Source organism: Odontomachus brunneus, unplaced genomic scaffold, assembly GCF_010583005.1.
Source record: "Odontomachus brunneus isolate Ranch 3 - 2012 unplaced genomic scaffold, Obru_v1 Obru_scaffold_011, whole genome shotgun sequence".
NCBI lineage: Eukaryota > Metazoa > Arthropoda > Insecta > Hymenoptera > Formicidae > Odontomachus > Odontomachus brunneus.
In genome coordinates this window covers 31,100-48,195 of record NW_022639461.1, presented here as the reverse complement: position 1 = coordinate 48,195, position 17,096 = coordinate 31,100, and the positions used below count along the sequence as shown (strand labels likewise).

The following is a 17,096-nucleotide window of genomic DNA, read 5'->3' as shown; positions in this document are numbered from 1 at the left end:
TATATATTTTTTTTTTTTTTATAGGATATCTGAGAGTACCAATTTCATGATCGTCAACGCCGGCCGAGCCTGCTGGTAACGTGTTGAGATTGTACTTGTCTCTCATTAGATCACCCGGTCTGTTGCGCGTCCAGAATTTAGATGTATGATCATTGCTACCCGAGCACAAGATATGTCCCAATGGATGCCAAGCCAATGTCCAGACTATACTATCGTGCGCCTGCTCGATGGCACCTACCTCCTTATCAGCCCTGGTATATTCAGAGATATAGAAATTAACATCAGCTGAAAGAAAATGATAGCCGGAAGAGAAACGACGACACGTACCCTACATGCCAAAAGAGTATAGCGCCATCGCTACCGCCACTACAGAAGAGACCCTCATGACTTGGATGCCAAGCAACACTGGAAGCCTCCTTCTTATGGCCACGGAAAGTCTGCACTTCTTGGCTGAGATTCCTGATATCAAACAGTTTCAAGAGGTGGTCTCGCGACGCTGTCACCAACCAGTTACCGTTTTCATTCCACTTGACATCCATCACGGTCGACTTATGTGCGTGCAAGGTTGCCAGGGACTGCCCGGTCTTCGGATCCCACAGCTTCACCGGCTGCTGATTGTCCTTACTGCCGGAAATGACTAGACTCTTTTGAGGGTGCCAATGCACGCACTTGACATCCGCACCATGACCTACAAAGAAAAAACAATGAGATGCTGTGTATCAAATGCAAGTTTGTAATTATTAAAATCTTTTTGCTAATACAATAAGGTATCTAGGAAATTATATTGTTGTATCATATTGTAACTTTGTCGTTGTTAACGACAGACATGTTAAAAACAAAAGATATACGAGTAAAGGAGTAAATGGTATAAAAGTAGCAAATTTTGTATGCAACATTATAAAAAGTGGAAAGATTGTATACCTCTAAGAATGCGTTCTTCGTGGCAACGTAGAAAATCCCAAATCCTGACGGTCCCGTCGTCGCTGCAGGTCGCCAATTTGTGATCCGTTGGGCTGAAACTACCCGCCCAAAAAACAAATTATATTTGAATATTACGTTGTCGTATGTGATAAGTACGTTAATCTTTTGTTCACCGATATCCGTAACGAATAAGCGAACTATACGATTAATCAAGTGATACATGGGACATTGGAAAAAAATGAATTTTCTTTTACAAAACGCGTTTCAATGTACTCCGAAAATAATCAACCGAAATAAGAAGAGCTCAAAATTATAATTTAATGTAATACTCTAAAATGGCTAAGAAAATAGTATACAGTCATTGTCTTCTCATTCATTTTTATTGAAATTCCCATTTTACAAAATTAAATCGTTTTAGTATAACGAAGCGAGGAAGGAAGATCTGTCGAATAATTTCATATTGTAGAGAAATAAAACACATGATACATCTTACGGACATTGTTGTGACACATTGTTATAGTAAAGAGTGAAACATGGAACTGCCTACATTTATTACTGATTATTATAGTTTATTAATTACTATCACATGCAAATGTCGACGTGTAGAAGTAAAATAGAGAGCGTTAACAAATGATTGGTTCTCCTTTCGCGAGGACCTTGTAGAAAAAAGTTACTAAGATCATACACATGCGTATCTAAGCGAGAATCTGTATTGAATGTGTTTTAATTACAACACACTCTGAATTACGACACAGATATAATTCTGCAAGAGATTCTGCAATTCCATCAGAAAGTATTGCATGTATACAAGTTATAATTAAATGCATAAAAACATAAGCTGTTATGGGTTCTGTAATAAATTTGGCTTCTCTAATAATCTAGCTTCCGTTTCATGATTTTCCCGGTTGCTGGTCGAAAGCTATATATACGCGTAATGAAGCAAGAAAGGAGTCTAGCCGAGCACGCAAAGAATGATATGCGCATACGTAAGTGAACCATGTCCCCGGATTAAACTAGAACACAGCGACAAGTACAGGTCACATATCCAAATCTCATGAATGTGCTATCGAAGAATGTGCTGAGACAGAGATCAGTAATAAGAGGAATGTCTACGCGGAAATTATCAATATGTAATTTGTGTGTGTGTGTATATATATATATATATATATATATATATATATATAAATAAACAAAAAATCATCCGCGACAGTCATATCTGGCACTCAAATAAAATTCCATTGTTTGTCAAGCACAATGAGCGGACTCACAGTTCCGTTTTCATTATACTAGAATTTATTTTTGATGCCACATGACCACCGGGTGATATACCAAAAGCAATATTCGTTTTCAAAATTTAACGTTTATTGCACAAAAAAAAGAAAAGAAATATCCGAAGTGTACATGAATTGTCTTATAATTGTTTTGTCACGCTCTCTCCTTCACTCTCCCTCTCTCTCTCCCGTCAGCAAAAGGGCACAAGTGACACAAAACCAAAGACAAAATATTTTATTCTTATAGCCATGCAATAATGTGTGTAATGTCTTTATTTAACTTTATTAAAACTTAGAAGATATAAAGAAGGACACAGGATATTTCATCTTTTATTATCATTATATGGGAATCTCGACTAGGTGTGTCGCCATATATATATTTTTTTTTATTTGTTATTCTAAAACATACATCTCTTTTCCGAATAAATAATCTAGCCACATAAACTCCTTAAAAACGAGAGCCGTAAGGACCTAATAGAATTATAGTAACTTAATCAAGATTTGTGCCACTTCAATTTGATGAGCGCATTATAGATACTGTATGGACAAAGTAGTAAATCGAGTTAGGTCCCTAAGACTCTACAGATACAAATTATAAATTATGTCGTTGTGCGCATACGTGTATAATATACGCCAAAAATTTACACTACCTTGTGTACCAACTTCTACTCCACGGAAGTATACGCGACGACAAACGCATATGGGAGGAATGGCTGTGTGTTACTTTTTCAAGTTCTAACCGAAAATGTATTCTCTTTTCTCAGTAATGTATCACGAATTTATCCCAAGATTATTGCTTAAAGAAGATATGATCGGTGTGACATGTCCGAAACATTTTCTATGAGCGCGCGTGAAAGCTGTTCAAGGAAGCTCTAACCTTTTGGACTTTCATTATAATTCGGCAAAAGATAGGTATTAAAATGGGAAACTCTTTTATACGAAAGTACGATCGAGGTACGTTCAACAATTAATATTTCCAACGATTTCCCGCGAGTATTTTCAAGAATATGGTTCATTCCATGATTCATGACGAACATTATTGCGTATTGTATGCTACCCAATATTTTATAACGAGACTCGTTAAAAATCACCTGTGTACCCATACAAGTATCACTATTGCTCTGCCAGAAACGGCACAAAACCGGAAAAAGAAGAGAATAAGAATCACGTCCAGTGCCCTAACTACTGCAAAGATGGACGGATCATTGACAACAGTAGCGCAAGAGACGTAAGGACTAGTGTGGTGGATGATATACCTGAGTCCTCTAATCGCTTCTTTGTGCGCCTGAAACATCTTGACGTTGTTCATGTTGCTCTGCCAATATTTCACGTAGCCCGCGTGGTCCCCCGTTACCATCCAGCTCTCATTGTGCGACCACACCATTGTCCTTACTGGGCTGTCGTGTGCCTGAACAGAGGAATTAATTTTTCCTGACAAAAACTAAATGAAAATATGCGAGAATCGGTTGAGAGCTTTCTTTGTCTTCGGAATATCATAGAGGAAGGCAAAGGAAACATTGACAATCAAAATTCAAGATCTGAACCAATGCCTGCTATACACAAACAAAATAATTTTATCCAACGAAAGTATGACAAAACTAAAATTGCAAGATTCTGCTTCGAGATTCCTCAATACAATAAGCTATAATTCACATTGTAAAATTTTAGCTTCTGCACACAACCAAGGAAATACAATGTTTCCAACCATTTATAATATACCTGAAGAATTGTTTCAAAATTGAAGGTAAGGCCATTCCACAATGTGAACTCTCCACTCGAGGCACCCGTCACAAGACGTCTACCTTCTGGTGTCCATGCCATACAAAAAATTGGACAGCGCATTTTATTCGTGGCAGTCTTTACGAATCTTGTGGTGACTGCATTTATTGGATTATCAATGTAACTAGGTGGAGGAAGTAGATCAGGATAGTATATTACGTCTGGCTGAAGCGCACGCCGGTCTCTGTAGTCTCGTTGCCACACCCGATTCTGTAACAACACAGAGACGTTTAGACAGAATCTCATAGAGAATACCGATACAACAGATGTTTTGTGCGTGTAATATTATTATTTACTTCCAGACTTTTGATGATAGCAGAATTGTAATCGACAGTCTTTCGCATGACAGACTTGCGAAGGCGTTTCCCATCAAACTCATCTTGCAGAGTATCCTGCCCTCCAACAGGAGCTTTTGGTGGATGATATGGCCTGAACTGCTTGTAGTAAGCACGGTTCCCTTCTCTGTGATTTGAGTACCGGTGCTGATAGCTTCCCGATGTGTTTATAGTAGTCAAATTTGGTGGCGGCGCCGATAAGTTTGGAGTTGAGGGTGGTGGTACTGACATATTGGGTAAGCTCATAGCTGGGGGTGGGTTTGCAAACTGAACACTTGCAGACATTACGAGATGATGAGCATACGGATAACTTTAGTTTGTCTGGCTTAAATAGACAATAAGGGTCATACAAGCTTCATCATGTCCACAATGAGATTATAACATCGTAGAATATTATAAAACCTGTAAACAATATATATATTTTTTTGTTAGTATATTCAAGGTGCAAGGTGAATTTTTTAATTTGTCAAAATAATAATTAAGAAGTTATAACATATGTTACTCATCTCCTTAAATTTTTACTTCTAATTATCACTTATAGCACAGAGAAAAACTTTGTAAAGTAGAAGAAAGTTCTCAAAATTACTAGGACTTGATTAACATTTTTCGGACAAGTTCTGCTAAGCTCAGTTGCAAAAACATGTCTCTATTGACAAAATCTATGTAATCTTTTGTTCGAGCCACAACCATTAATGGTATAATTATACCTACAAATGAACACATCGAACAACGAACAGTTAAAAGAGGTTGGAGCGCACGTATACGTCACGATGTTCCATGAGACACGCAAGATGAATAGTTTCACCACTCCCTAAAGTTGTCGAACAAAGCGATGAAGAGATGTGCGATATCGGTCTCAGTTCATTGCCAATTTGTAAAGATCGATAATTAGGAACAACGCAACAGCCCGATCGATGTTTCAAATCTTCTCGATTCGCGAAGCACTCAATGAGAGCGTGTACACAACCACCAGTTCGGACACCACGCTTTCCCTACCAACTCGCTATTGTTGTCGTCGTCGTTCTGTGAAATTCTGCGATTCCGAATCTCTCAATGCGCGCAGTCGTTTCCGAATATATAAAACTTTTAGCGAACAAAAATAAAAAAATTATAACCAACCACTTTCGCACCTCACGCTTGTAACGTAACAGACGAACCGCGAGAACGTCGTGCACTTGCCGTGGATGCCATTATTCTTTTACGAGCGCTGACACGCATCCGTTTCGTCTGTCTCCACTTCCGCTGGCATCTGTTCCTTTTAGTTACACTGTGTTAAACCAACGGCACACGGTGCTTGTTTTTGTGCTGGATGGAAATACTCTGTTTTGATTGGTGCATTTCCATTCATCTAGAGAAATGCACTAAAGCCAGCGGCACACGATGCTTGTTTTCATGCTGGATTGCTTACTGGATGGAAATACTCTATTCTGATTGGTCCGTCTTCAGAAATACATCAATCAGAAGTTCCATCAGAATATTTCCATCCAGCAAGCAATCCAGCATGAAAACAAGCATCGTGTGCCGCTGGCTTAAATGCAATTCTGATACACTTTTTACACTTGATAATACACTTGATTTACACCCAAGCAAGAGTGAAAAGTGTATTAGAATTGCATTTACACTCGTAACACGAACGGAAAACATGACGCCATTTTTAGAACCTCTAAAGAATTAGGGTCCTCACACATGAAATGACATAACTGCATGTACATAGCATAAAACTGTATGGACCAATGAGCATCGAGTATTTAGCCGCCATATTAATGCTTGATGCTCAATACTCGATGCTCATTGGTCCATACAGTCTTATACTATGCACATGCAGTTATGTCATTTCATGTGTGAGGGCCCTTAATGTGCACTAATGGCTCCTGCATACAGGACGCGGTAATGCTTGCCACGCGGCGAAAGTTCACGTGATAGCCAATCAATATACTGCTTTCCGTAATAACCTTCTAGCTCTTACGGAAAAACAACATAATCGTCCTGTGTGCAGGAGCCATTATTGCACCAGTTCAGCAGTGCAGCTGAAAAGAACAGATCAAATGTGTCTCTTGAATGCGCCCTTTCTCTGCTGAACGCAGGCATTGCTAACCTCCGTAGTTTACACCGGTAAAAACGATGTAGTTTACAATTGCATATGACCTTTACAGTGACTGCTCTAAACTCTAGTAATTTAACTTTGTATCATTTGTATATGTAACTATATAAAATTGAAGAGTGTTATTCCTTCGCATATCCATCAACATAGTCAGCAAATCTGGATGAAACCAGGGAGAAAATGATTGCCGCCTCAGAACCGGTGGTTAGTAAACAATAAAATTTATGTTTATTTGTTTTCTAATCAAATTTAATAAAATGTAATTAAATATATTGATTTGCGCGTAAATTATTTAGTAATTGTTTTAAAGCAAAGCTTAGTGTAAAGTTTGATGTATTGATAGAATAAATATTTAAAATAAATATTTTGATATTTTATGCTTTTCTAGGAATATATTCCAGGTGGCCGACGGATAATCTCAAGGCACCCTGGATCTTTAATTAATCAACATTTATCTAATAATCGAACAACTGGTGGGGAAAATATTCTATTAAAAAGGTTCAGTGAAGTGAATATATCGGAAAAATCTCCTGTAAGCTCTTAAAATAAAAAAAAAAAAAAAATATTTGAGAAGAATAGATAAAAGATTTCTATTGATTATTTCTTTGATTAATTTTAAGCATAAATTTTGAAAGAAGTTGTTTCCTCTTATAAAATATTTTTTAATTTAACTTTTCCTTTATGCAATTTGATATCCTTAATGAAAATAATTATATTTGCACAGAAAGAAAATTGGTTGGTACGTGATAACAAAGCATGTGGAGAAGAAGAATTATATTATTCGGGTAAAGTAGCAGTTCATTGCAAAGGCAATCAGACTACTCGAATACACAAAGCAACTTATACATGTGAGACAGACATTAAGCATGCTCTGTGGTGCAAATTTCATACAAGTATACCAGATCATTTGACTAAGGGCAAAGAATACGAAGATGAAAAATCTATTGGCAAATCTGTAGAATGTGTTTGCTTACTTGACACATATACTCTTAAAGTTTTTACAGAAAGTGGTGAAGATTATGTTTCTACCTTACAATTTCAGGTAAATTTTATATAAATTAGTTAATTTTATAAACAAAGCTTGTCATATTATAAATTGAACTTGATTTTGATTACAAATGTCATTGATAATCTATTAAGAGAAAGAGATAATTGTTAATATCTCTCAAAACAAGCAATTAGTAATAGAACTATAACAGCCAATTAATTGAGAATATTTTATCACACAATTTTACAAACAAATTTACTGATTACAGGTTTCTGCTGTATGGTCAACAAAATATGGTATTATATTGGAAAAGTGCCAAGTACCAATTATAGAATCCAGGTATAGAATTTAAATTTTAAATTCTAAATTATCAATTGCTATATGAGACAAAATATAGTTACAATATATATTTTGTCTCATATAAATAGCACTACAACATCTGTGTCTGGCTCTTATAGGCTCCTTTCTTCTCTTCTTTAAATTGTTATATGTTAGAGCCGATTTTCTCTTTAACTTGTTACTGTTTATTTATTATTCTAAATTATTCGTAATAAATTTTATATGATACAGAGAAATAAGAAATCATATTACGTTCTTATGTCCTCTCTTTTTGGCTTTTGTTTTTAGATATATATCATTTGAAAGCAGTAGATTACCATCACAAAACGATAATAATTTACCAATAGCCTTTTCACTGATGCATCCATTGGATGAGATTTGTCCTCTACTTATTAAGCATGGTAAGAAATTCATTTGTAATGAGAAAAATAAATTATAAAAAATAATATATGCACATGAATAAGAATAAGAAATCAATGAAAAATATCTGTAAAATTTATAGCTTTTAAAAAAATTATACAATTGCGCTAATATTGTTTTAGGACCTGTGTCGTATATGAGTGACTCGAACCAACAAATTATATTCACTAGTTCAGAACCATCTTTGGCGGTAGTATATGACACAAAATCTGGTCTGCATTCTGTTTACAAGATCCGTAAAGCGTTAGCCGAAGAATGTCAAATAGTTTGCGGAACTAACGAGACGACGCTTAGTTTACTTAATCGTTCAACTAATGCATCACCGTTAAATGTTGGTAATAACCTATCTACCAACAAAAGTTTGATCAATAAGGGGCATCTGAGCATTTTTGGTAAGAAAATATCCGCGTATAGCTAGTATGATTGACCATAGTTGTATAAGAATGATCTACATGGAGTACATTTTGAAAAAAAAATGAAGATAAAAATTCGACACATGATTTAAAAAGTCAGATATCATTTAGGTTCGCAATTGTTCAAGAAATCAAATTTGGTCAATTTTTCTCTTTAAGAATATTTATTAACAAGCTTATTTCTTTAAAAAATGTTATGTAGAAAGATATATGGAGACTATCTGTTGGTAACAAAAATTTAATAATTATAATTTTGTGAGTTGTTGGATTATTTTGTATAATTTTGGCCAATTAACAATGAGCAGTTAGTAGATGAAATGAAACATCTTTGTCTTGCAGGAGCTGCAAATCTACAGATGAGCAACATCGGTAACATAGGTCTAGGATTATCCAATTCTCCATTCGGATCGCGCACTGCTTCTTACAATACCACTTGTTCCGGCGGACCGTCACCCTCGCAGCAACAGCAACAATCGCGCTCGCAAAGCTCGATGGCTACCATCTCTCGCTGTCAGTCACCTACACATTCGGCTCTGTCACCTTTGCTAGGAGCACCAGCCAATCCAAGTATCTACAACAGCAGATTACATCAAACCGTCATGGTGACCGCTCTGAATCAGACACAGAATAGTCCAATGGGTAGTTACAACAGTATCCAACTGAAAGATGTTGCCACAGTGGGCAAACCCTTATATCCAGAGATCTGTCTCGATCACGTATGGACCGAAAGTGCTGGCTCGTCGAAGTAAGCGATTGATCCCCTCACGTATTTCACTTCACATATATCGCGCACACTGTCAGTCTTAACCTGGTAGTAGGCCTGATTATTTTGCCACATTTGTTGTTTTTCAATTATATTCACCAATTAATATAACTTCTCATTGTATATTTTACGTAAATTCTTTTCAGTTTTCCTTTGTATAGTATAAAAAAATAGAATATGTTTTTTTCTGACGAACATGTGAAATAATATGAATATATGCATTCAGGTCCGTTTACTGACTGAAATTCACGCGCTTACTCCCGGGTTAAAGAAAGATTCGCTAGCGTTTAGATAATATGAAAAATCAATTCGAGAATTTTATCGCCATTTTACGTAGTTTTTCTGTTCACTTGGCTGGTGTTGTTTCATCCCGAGTCCAACCATGCGCATATACCTTTAACTTCCTCTTCCAGATATCCTCTATGCCTTCAATTTCTCTGGGTTTTAGGTAGGAAGTAAGTTTAAAACACATATACTGCATAATATAGGGCGTTGGAAAATTAACAAGAAATGAAAGATTAACTCCTGTAAAACTAACGACACACGACCGACGAAGATATTTTTCTTTCTTTTACACCAAACATACGAGATTTTTCAATGTTCTGTATGTTACGATACGTTCTAATTTTTTTCCATTGATTCTTTAGAGATATCATTTACGGTCGTGCATCAAAGGTTCTTCTAACGTCGGATCTTGTTGGACAGAGTTATTTGGGCTATTTGGTACCGAATCGTTCCCAGTTTTTTTTAGTGAGACTGGAAAAGACTAATAAACAACAGCGGATCATTTTTGGAATGGTGACGAGCATCACGGCTAAGGATGCTGTTAGTTTGCCGGTTAGTACATGTTGATACAGGTATATAAATTCATGCTCGTCGACTCGACATAATATATAACACACACACACACACACATATATATATAATATATAACTCGATATAATATTTATATAAAGAATGTATCTTTTTCCAGAATCTCAATATGATAGCGACTGTTGATTTATCAAATAGCATTGTATTATACACGGGAGTCACATGTGTGGGTAAATTGCATATATCTGGCATACTTTCCAATCTTGCGGGGAACAATTATTTTTTGTCAAATAGCAATCCGAAGTCTGAATCTCCATTTCCGCGAAGAAGTTCCTTGATTTCTCAGAGCTGTACTGCTTCGCATGAAATTAAATTCGACGAGGTTTTACATTTGCTGAGTCCTGTAGGCGGTAATTGTGCTCGTCCACCGATACTCTTGGAAAACTCGTTGCTGGATACAAACTTGATCACACTGAAAGAAGCAGTAGGCAATCAAATAACTGTAGAATGCGGAAACAAACAGTATTTTCGTATAACATTACCCACATCCAGCACATCGCCTTTAGGTAAATAACTATAGACGCATATAGTAAGGTTCATAAGTTTCTGGCCCGGAGTAGAAGGAAGATAAAAAGAAAGAAAACGCGGTGCTTACTGTTTTTCAATATAATCAAATAGTCAATAATTAATATTATATGTACCTTTTACAGTTACTAAATGTTTACATACATTGCGAAGTGTACTCCAAAGAGATCTAGCAATGGAATTGTTGGTCAAATGGTACGGCGCTAGAAATGCTCCGGGTCCGCAAGACTTCTCACCAGCGCGCGAATGGGATCTCTTCCTCGTGGTTTTATTCACATTATTAGGATACGATGTAGAAAAATTGCACATAATACGAAACAACGAGAAGGATCAATTTGCAGATCGCAATAGTCCCATGGTGCTACCGAAAAAGCAGAAAACCAGCAATTGCGGATCCCATGATGATTGGCTACACTTATTGAATTCAAGCGAGTACAAAAACTCTCAAGTTTCTATTTCGAATATATTGAGAAGCCAAAAAGTATCCAACTATCTGCGTACAATACCTCTAGATGAAAAATCGAACAATTTCGGCAGGATAAACGTACAAGCTGCCCTATTTCCACATCTCCCACTTGTTCTATTTTCTCTTCACCTGCTGTACGAGGAGCTAAAATTGAATAATGTCATATCGGAAAGCCTGCCGTTGCTTGGACAACTGCTGTATCAATTAAGTGCAGATTTGAAGTTTGAAATGTACACTCATCATTACTTCCTTGACTCACCCTCGTTGTGCTATCTAAGAACCGTGACATCCCAAATCAGTGACACAGACTTACAGAAAATAACGATTCCAAATTACATACCTCGGAAGCCACCGGACATGTTCGAAACGTTGGACAACATGCTCAATGGAATAGACGTAATCGCGTATCCGTACTTGAATCACGTTAATCCGAAAACGAAAAATCTAATATATATAATTGCACTGATAGCGAATGAGAATAGCATAAAGGTGATAGAAATGGAGAAGTATATCAAGTTAATCGTGCCCGCCGGAAGTCGCATTGATCCTCAGGAAAATAACAAGTCCGATAAAGATATGCTAAAAATATCGGAGAAACCCACGACAGATAAAATAATATTGCTGTATCATGAGATGGGTAAGACCACATGCTGCATGGATCATAGGAATCGTTCTTTTCTCCTGCAGAAACACTAAACTAGATAATTTAATTATAGATATGACGAAACAAGATCTCGAGTTATTACCACCTGCAGTGTCTTTGATGATACAAGACGTTATACATAGATGCAGGGAATGTCCGCCATCGAATTGGCCTATGCGCGTGTACGAACTCATAGATCGCCAAGATTTAGCTGCGTTAGATAGGCATCTGAAACCACCGAAATTACGCCACGTTGATAGCGAAACGAAGAACTGTACGATGAAGGATCCCGAGCAAGACGACGGCATGGGATTTGACGATACGGTACGCTTATTAACTATATTATTAATTACTATTAATTACACTATTGCTATGAATTTAAGTATTAATTAAGCACTTCAGTGAGCTTACCATCTTACCTAATTCACTTCGTGCATGAACGATATAACTGGTACTTTGATTTCACAGATACTAAAGTTACGATTCAGTAAGGATCATAGAGTCGCTGAAGTGCGAAGACTGCTAAATTCTTCGAAACCAGTAAGGATAGCGATAGTCCAGAGATCAAACGTAAGCGATCATGAGTTTATAGAAGAGCAAGAGAAACATCTACTTACATTGTCCACAAGAACAATGTCATTACCTGTAGCTAGAGGCATGTTCACACTGAGAACTTCTAGCCCAATAATAACGGAGCAATTGCCTATTCCACGACTGTGTTTAAATGGTATGATATACAATTTTAAGAGCATGTTCTGATGGATATTGCCGTAAATGATATTTGTCAAGGAGTCAGTCTCAGAAAAGTGAAATCGTGTGTTGTTTTGCATTTTGTCGATAAGTTCACAAGTTTTGCAGAGAAGTGATTAATTGACTGTTTTATTATTTTATTATTAACCGCTTTTATTATTTTATTAGGTAAGGCACCACCACGTGGAACTACCGTCGAATTAGCTCATATAGACATTCCCCCCAATATAAATCTATGGCCGTTATTTCACAACGGTGTAGCTGCGGGCCTGTGTATTCATCCAGATGCTGTGAACATTGATTCGACATGGATAGTGTATCATAAGCAGCAACAAGGCGAATACGGAGTAGAACATTCGGGGTTCCTATTAGGTCTTGGTTTAAATGGACACTTGAAAAACTTGGCTTCCTTAAATACATACGAGTATCTGGTCGATTGTCACGAAGCTACTAGTGTTGGACTTCTTCTGGGTTTATCAGCGACGTATCGTGGCACGATGAACGTGTCTATGACTAAGCTATTGTCGTTACACGTGGAAACGCTTCTGCCACCGACCAGTATTGAATTGAATGTACCACAGAATGTTCAAGTAGCAGCTTTATTGGGCGTTGGCCTCGTGTATCAAGGAACCGCGCACAGACACATCTCGCACGCTTTGTTATCTGAAATCGGTGATTATTGTAATGCACAACATCGTTGTAATATTGCAAACTTATGTAAACTCGCCTTCACAGGTAGACCACCAGGACCTGAAATGAAGAACTGTGTGGACCGCGAATCGTATTCCTTGGCAGCAGGATTGGCGTTAGGTTTGGTTATACTTGGTTCTGGCGGCGGAACAGACTTACCTGCGAGTATACCCGATACTTTACATTATTACATGGTCGGTGGACACGTAAGACCTTTCTCTGGAGCGCAAAAGGATAAATACAAGTCGCCTAGGTATAACGATACAGCATATTTTTGCAAAATTTATGAATGCCTGCGAGAGAGAGAGAAAGAGAGAGGGGGAGAGCGAGAGATGGGTAATTTTTCTAAATTAAAAATGGAGACATTGGTTGTTAGAGTTGAAAGTTTTGAAAAACATTTTGAGAATATTTTGACGTATGTCTTCAATAAACTAGAATCACATTGAAGCTCTTGCAAACGTCCATTTTTATTGTCACAATGTAAAATTTTCGAATAATTGTTGGTGAATAATTATAAACTTTGTTTCTTTTTTTTATAGTTATCAAATACGCGAGGGCGATTCGATAAATATCGACGTAACGAGTCCTGGAGCAACGATAGCCTTAGGATTGATGTACTTTAATACCGGAAATCGTGCAGTAGCCGAATGGATGCAGGCTCCCGACACAGAGTATCTGTTAGAATTTGTGAGGCCGGATTTTCTTCTGTTAAGAGTGCTCGCAAAGTCACTAATTTTATGGGAAGATATTCAACCCACCAAGTCGTGGGTCTCTAGTCATGTGCCTCATATAGTTTATAAGTACCGACTGCAAAAGCCCGCGCCAGAAGCCACGCAAGATGTGGATTTGGAAACTATCAAGTTGGTGAAAACATCTGATTGTTCTAAGCATTCACTACTATCTTTGACTAATTTAAATCATACAATTCATTGTTATATTACAATTTACAGCCAGGCTTATTGTAACATTATAGCTGGTGCCTGCATGGCTCTGGGACTACGATACGCGGGCACTGCTAATAAAAATGCCTTCAAGACTTTATATAATTACGCTCAAATGTTTACGGCATTGTCACATAAAACCATAGCCGAATTAGCTGGCAAATCAACTGTTGAAACATGCTTGAACGTTGTTCTGCTTTCGACTGCAGTGGTAATGGCTGGTACTGGCAACTTAGACGTAAGTCTTGATACTTAACAATCATAGCGAAAAAGACAGGGAGGAAGGAGGGAAATGTTTATTAATGTCATTTATATTTAATTCACAGGTGATGAGAATATGCAGACATATACGCACTCGCGTGGGACCTGCAAGCAGTGTTGTCACATACGGCTCTCATTTAGCAACGCACATGGCACTTGGCTTTCTTTTTCTGGGTGGAGGCAGATACAATCTTTCTAATAGTCCGTTTGCAGTAGCGGCTCTTATAATTTCGCTTTTCCCAAAATTCCCGACTCACAGCAACGACAATAGGTTCGTAACGTAACACGTACTTTACGGATATTATTAAGAAATTACTTCTTTAATATTCAGACATGTAAACTCGCTTAAAGATTATTGATCACTGTATACACTCTAATATTTTATTTTAATCGATAGATATCATTTGCAAGCATTGCGTCATTTATATGTATTAGCAGCTGAACCACGCGTTATCTTGCCGAAAGACATAGATACTGGTCAGTATTGTTACGCGACGATATATCTGACATTCGAGAGCGAGAAAGAAGCCGAAGGACAGGAAATCAGCCTGCAAGCGCCATGCCTGTTGCCGCAGTTACGTAGTTTGAGAAAAGTCGAGTTGAAAGACTCGAGATACTGGAAAATCACATTCGAGAAACATCACAACTGGCAAAAGTTAGAGAATATGCTCGAGAGACGCGATTTCTTAAGTATTAAACAGAGAGCTGGCTGTTTATCGTACCTGGAAGATCCTCATGTGTGTATTTTAAATTTCATTCAAACGAACATTTGTTAAAATTATTTTTATATTAAGGTATAGTGGTAATAGTATCACTATACCTTAATTTACATTGACATCAATATTGATAGACAGTATAATGTATGACATTTCGTTTCGTTGTAGGGATTTAGAACTTTAATGGCCCAAACATTAACTACAGAAAATGCAATTGCGTGGGCTGCACGACCAGAATATGTCACAGCGTTTACAAATGATAAAACTGTGTTGAACATAATAACACACTTTCTTCAATGGCCTAAAAAAGAAATTCGTTCCGAGAATGTAAAATGCTCGTCGCAAAATGGTATGATGCAGTTATGCTTTTGACACAATAGTCAATGGGCACGTTCAGCGGAAAAAGCGCTCAGTGAGCAATCAGCGATTATCGGTACTTATTGTTAGATCCCTAAATCTAGACCAATTACATTGACGAATTGCTCAACTGTTGTACAACTGTTGAATTCGCTGAACGCACCCAATAAGTCTCAGTTTTATTATTTAACAAATGACATTCTATCTGCCACTATAAAACTTATAGATATACAATGCAGAATGGCAGAATTTGAACGATATTTTCTTCATATATTCGCAATAATCCTATACGAATGCATCACCAAAGACAAAGTGAGTCTCATACCATTATGGTTGCACATAATGAAAAACTTGAGGGCGATCGAGGAGCAGCCAAATAGTTTTTCAATGTGGCAAATTAAACTTGTTTCGTCACAAGTCTCGAAAATATTAAATTCCACGGATAAGGCAAATCCGCTACTCAGTGTGGAAAGTATGCTCGCAATTAAACAAAAAACTACGGTTATATTGGACAAATGGGAGCATGGTACTTATCATTTATTTATACATTACATATTAAAGAATAATTATTTTTTTTTGCACTGATGGAACTTGTTTATATTTCTTTTCTCAGATTTGAAGCCTTTGCTCAAACAGTATCTCGTCAATGGGATAATACAGGCTGATGCTGAATCTCTAGCCAAAATGTGTGCTTATTTTATATTCTACCGTATTCCGTATCCAATTGATGATAAGATTTGTAAGTTTTTGTATTTATTGAAATCTATTGTTATTTAATCATTTTTACTAATTTGTTCTTTATTCTCTGTTATTTTTAGTGACCTCAATTTTACGGGTAAAACCCTCTAGTATACCAAACATTACATTGTACAAATTGCGTGATATTGTACAATCAACTTGAAAATATTGCATTATATAAATCTGTGTATGTATATATCACAAAATGAATAAAAACAAGGTAATTATACAGTTTACATTCCTCACCTTCGATTTTGACGAAAAATACTCAGTCGACGCGTTTTTTTTTAAAGGCAAATAACTTTTTTATTTGGAAAAATCATCGCTCTCTACTGCGAAGCGAGATATTAATTAACAAAGTTGGTCACTATTGGCTGCGTTCAGAAACCCTACTCGGTGAGTAGAGTAACATTTAATTAGCCAATCAGGGCAAAAAGAATTAAGATTTATTTATCCTGATTGGTTTATTAAAGTAACTCTACCCATCGAGTAGGATTTCTGAACATAGCTATTGAGGTTAGCAAAACTCTCTCTCTCTCTCTCTCTCTCTCTCTCTCTCTCTCTCTCACTCACTCACAGTATTAGTTCCAGGAATCCTGCGATTTTCCCCCAACACCATTCCAACTTAGCAAAACCAGAGAACCTCTAGTATATAGAATCGCCAACTTAATTATGTAACCAACTACTCAGCTACTCTGTGATTGGCTGGCATAAACATGTATGGATTTGGATATTGCGACGCCGATGCAAAACCATATGTACATATACAGGGTGAGCCATTTTAATCGACGGATCCAAATTGCTCT

General features: G+C 36.9%; 2 protein-coding genes and 1 long non-coding RNA gene across 7 annotated transcripts in view; 2 read left to right on the top strand and 1 right to left on the bottom strand.

Annotated features, from left to right (window-relative positions):
- Window positions 1-166, top strand: part of LOC116840768 — a 7,016-nt gene extending 6,850 nt beyond the window's left edge. For both annotated transcript variants that reach the window (XR_004377408.1, XR_004377407.1), the window contains one exon: window positions 25-166. This is a non-coding gene — a long non-coding RNA (uncharacterized LOC116840768). The remainder of the gene's footprint in view (window positions 1-24) is intronic.
- The window catches only part of LOC116840763 (pre-mRNA 3' end processing protein WDR33-like), a 9,421-nt gene extending 3,858 nt beyond the window's left edge, over window positions 1-5,563 (bottom strand). Inside the window, exons 1-7 of one of the 3 annotated variants that reach the window (XM_032807920.1) lie at window positions 5,437-5,563; window positions 4,268-4,708; window positions 3,912-4,181; window positions 3,449-3,600; window positions 922-1,019; window positions 328-688; window positions 40-251 (exon numbers count right to left, since the gene is read on the bottom strand). In XM_032807920.1, coding sequence (XP_032663811.1) covers window positions 40-251; window positions 328-688; window positions 922-1,019; window positions 3,449-3,600; window positions 3,912-4,181; window positions 4,268-4,591 — 1,417 coding nt within the window. In that variant the 5' untranslated portion in view covers window positions 4,592-4,708; window positions 5,437-5,563. Of the gene's footprint in view, window positions 1-39; window positions 252-327; window positions 689-921; window positions 1,020-3,448; window positions 3,601-3,911; window positions 4,182-4,267; window positions 4,709-5,017 lie in introns of all 3 variants that reach the window. The other 2 variants (XM_032807921.1, XM_032807919.1) reach the window with 2 other exon arrangements.
- Window positions 5,564-6,289: 726 nt separating this feature from the next.
- Window positions 6,290-16,526, top strand: LOC116840761 (anaphase-promoting complex subunit 1). Of its 2 annotated transcripts, XM_032807915.1 has the most exons (22): window positions 6,588-6,611; window positions 6,796-6,939; window positions 7,132-7,449; window positions 7,664-7,734; window positions 8,023-8,135; window positions 8,277-8,546; window positions 8,907-9,312; window positions 9,978-10,167; window positions 10,304-10,709; window positions 10,854-11,831; window positions 11,911-12,161; window positions 12,306-12,564; window positions 12,756-13,259; window positions 13,323-13,530; window positions 13,817-14,137; window positions 14,228-14,456; window positions 14,545-14,750; window positions 14,877-15,216; window positions 15,364-15,544; window positions 15,779-16,078; window positions 16,166-16,291; window positions 16,371-16,526. In XM_032807915.1, the coding sequence occupies exons 1-22, from the start codon at window positions 6,588-6,590 to the stop codon at window positions 16,451-16,453; spliced, it is 5,928 nt and encodes a 1,975-aa protein (XP_032663806.1). In that variant the 3' UTR covers window positions 16,454-16,526. The 2 variants fall into 2 exon arrangements, with proteins under 2 accessions (XP_032663807.1, XP_032663806.1); XM_032807916.1 differs by lacking the exons at window positions 15,364-15,544; window positions 15,779-16,078; window positions 16,166-16,291; window positions 16,371-16,526 and having other exon boundaries at window positions 6,290-6,611; window positions 14,918-15,068.
- The last annotated feature ends 570 nt before the right edge of the window (window positions 16,527-17,096 follow it).

Coding starts and splice junctions, on each gene's coding strand:
- LOC116840761 (XM_032807915.1), top strand. CDS start 6,588: ATGATTGCCGCCTCAGAACCGGTG. Junction 8,136..8,276: donor TCCTCTACTTATTAAGCATG/GTAAGAAATTCA, acceptor ATATTGTTTTAG/GACCTGTGTCGTATATGAGT. Junction 16,079..16,165: donor ATTGGACAAATGGGAGCATG/GTACTTATCATT, acceptor TTCTTTTCTCAG/ATTTGAAGCCTTTGCTCAAA.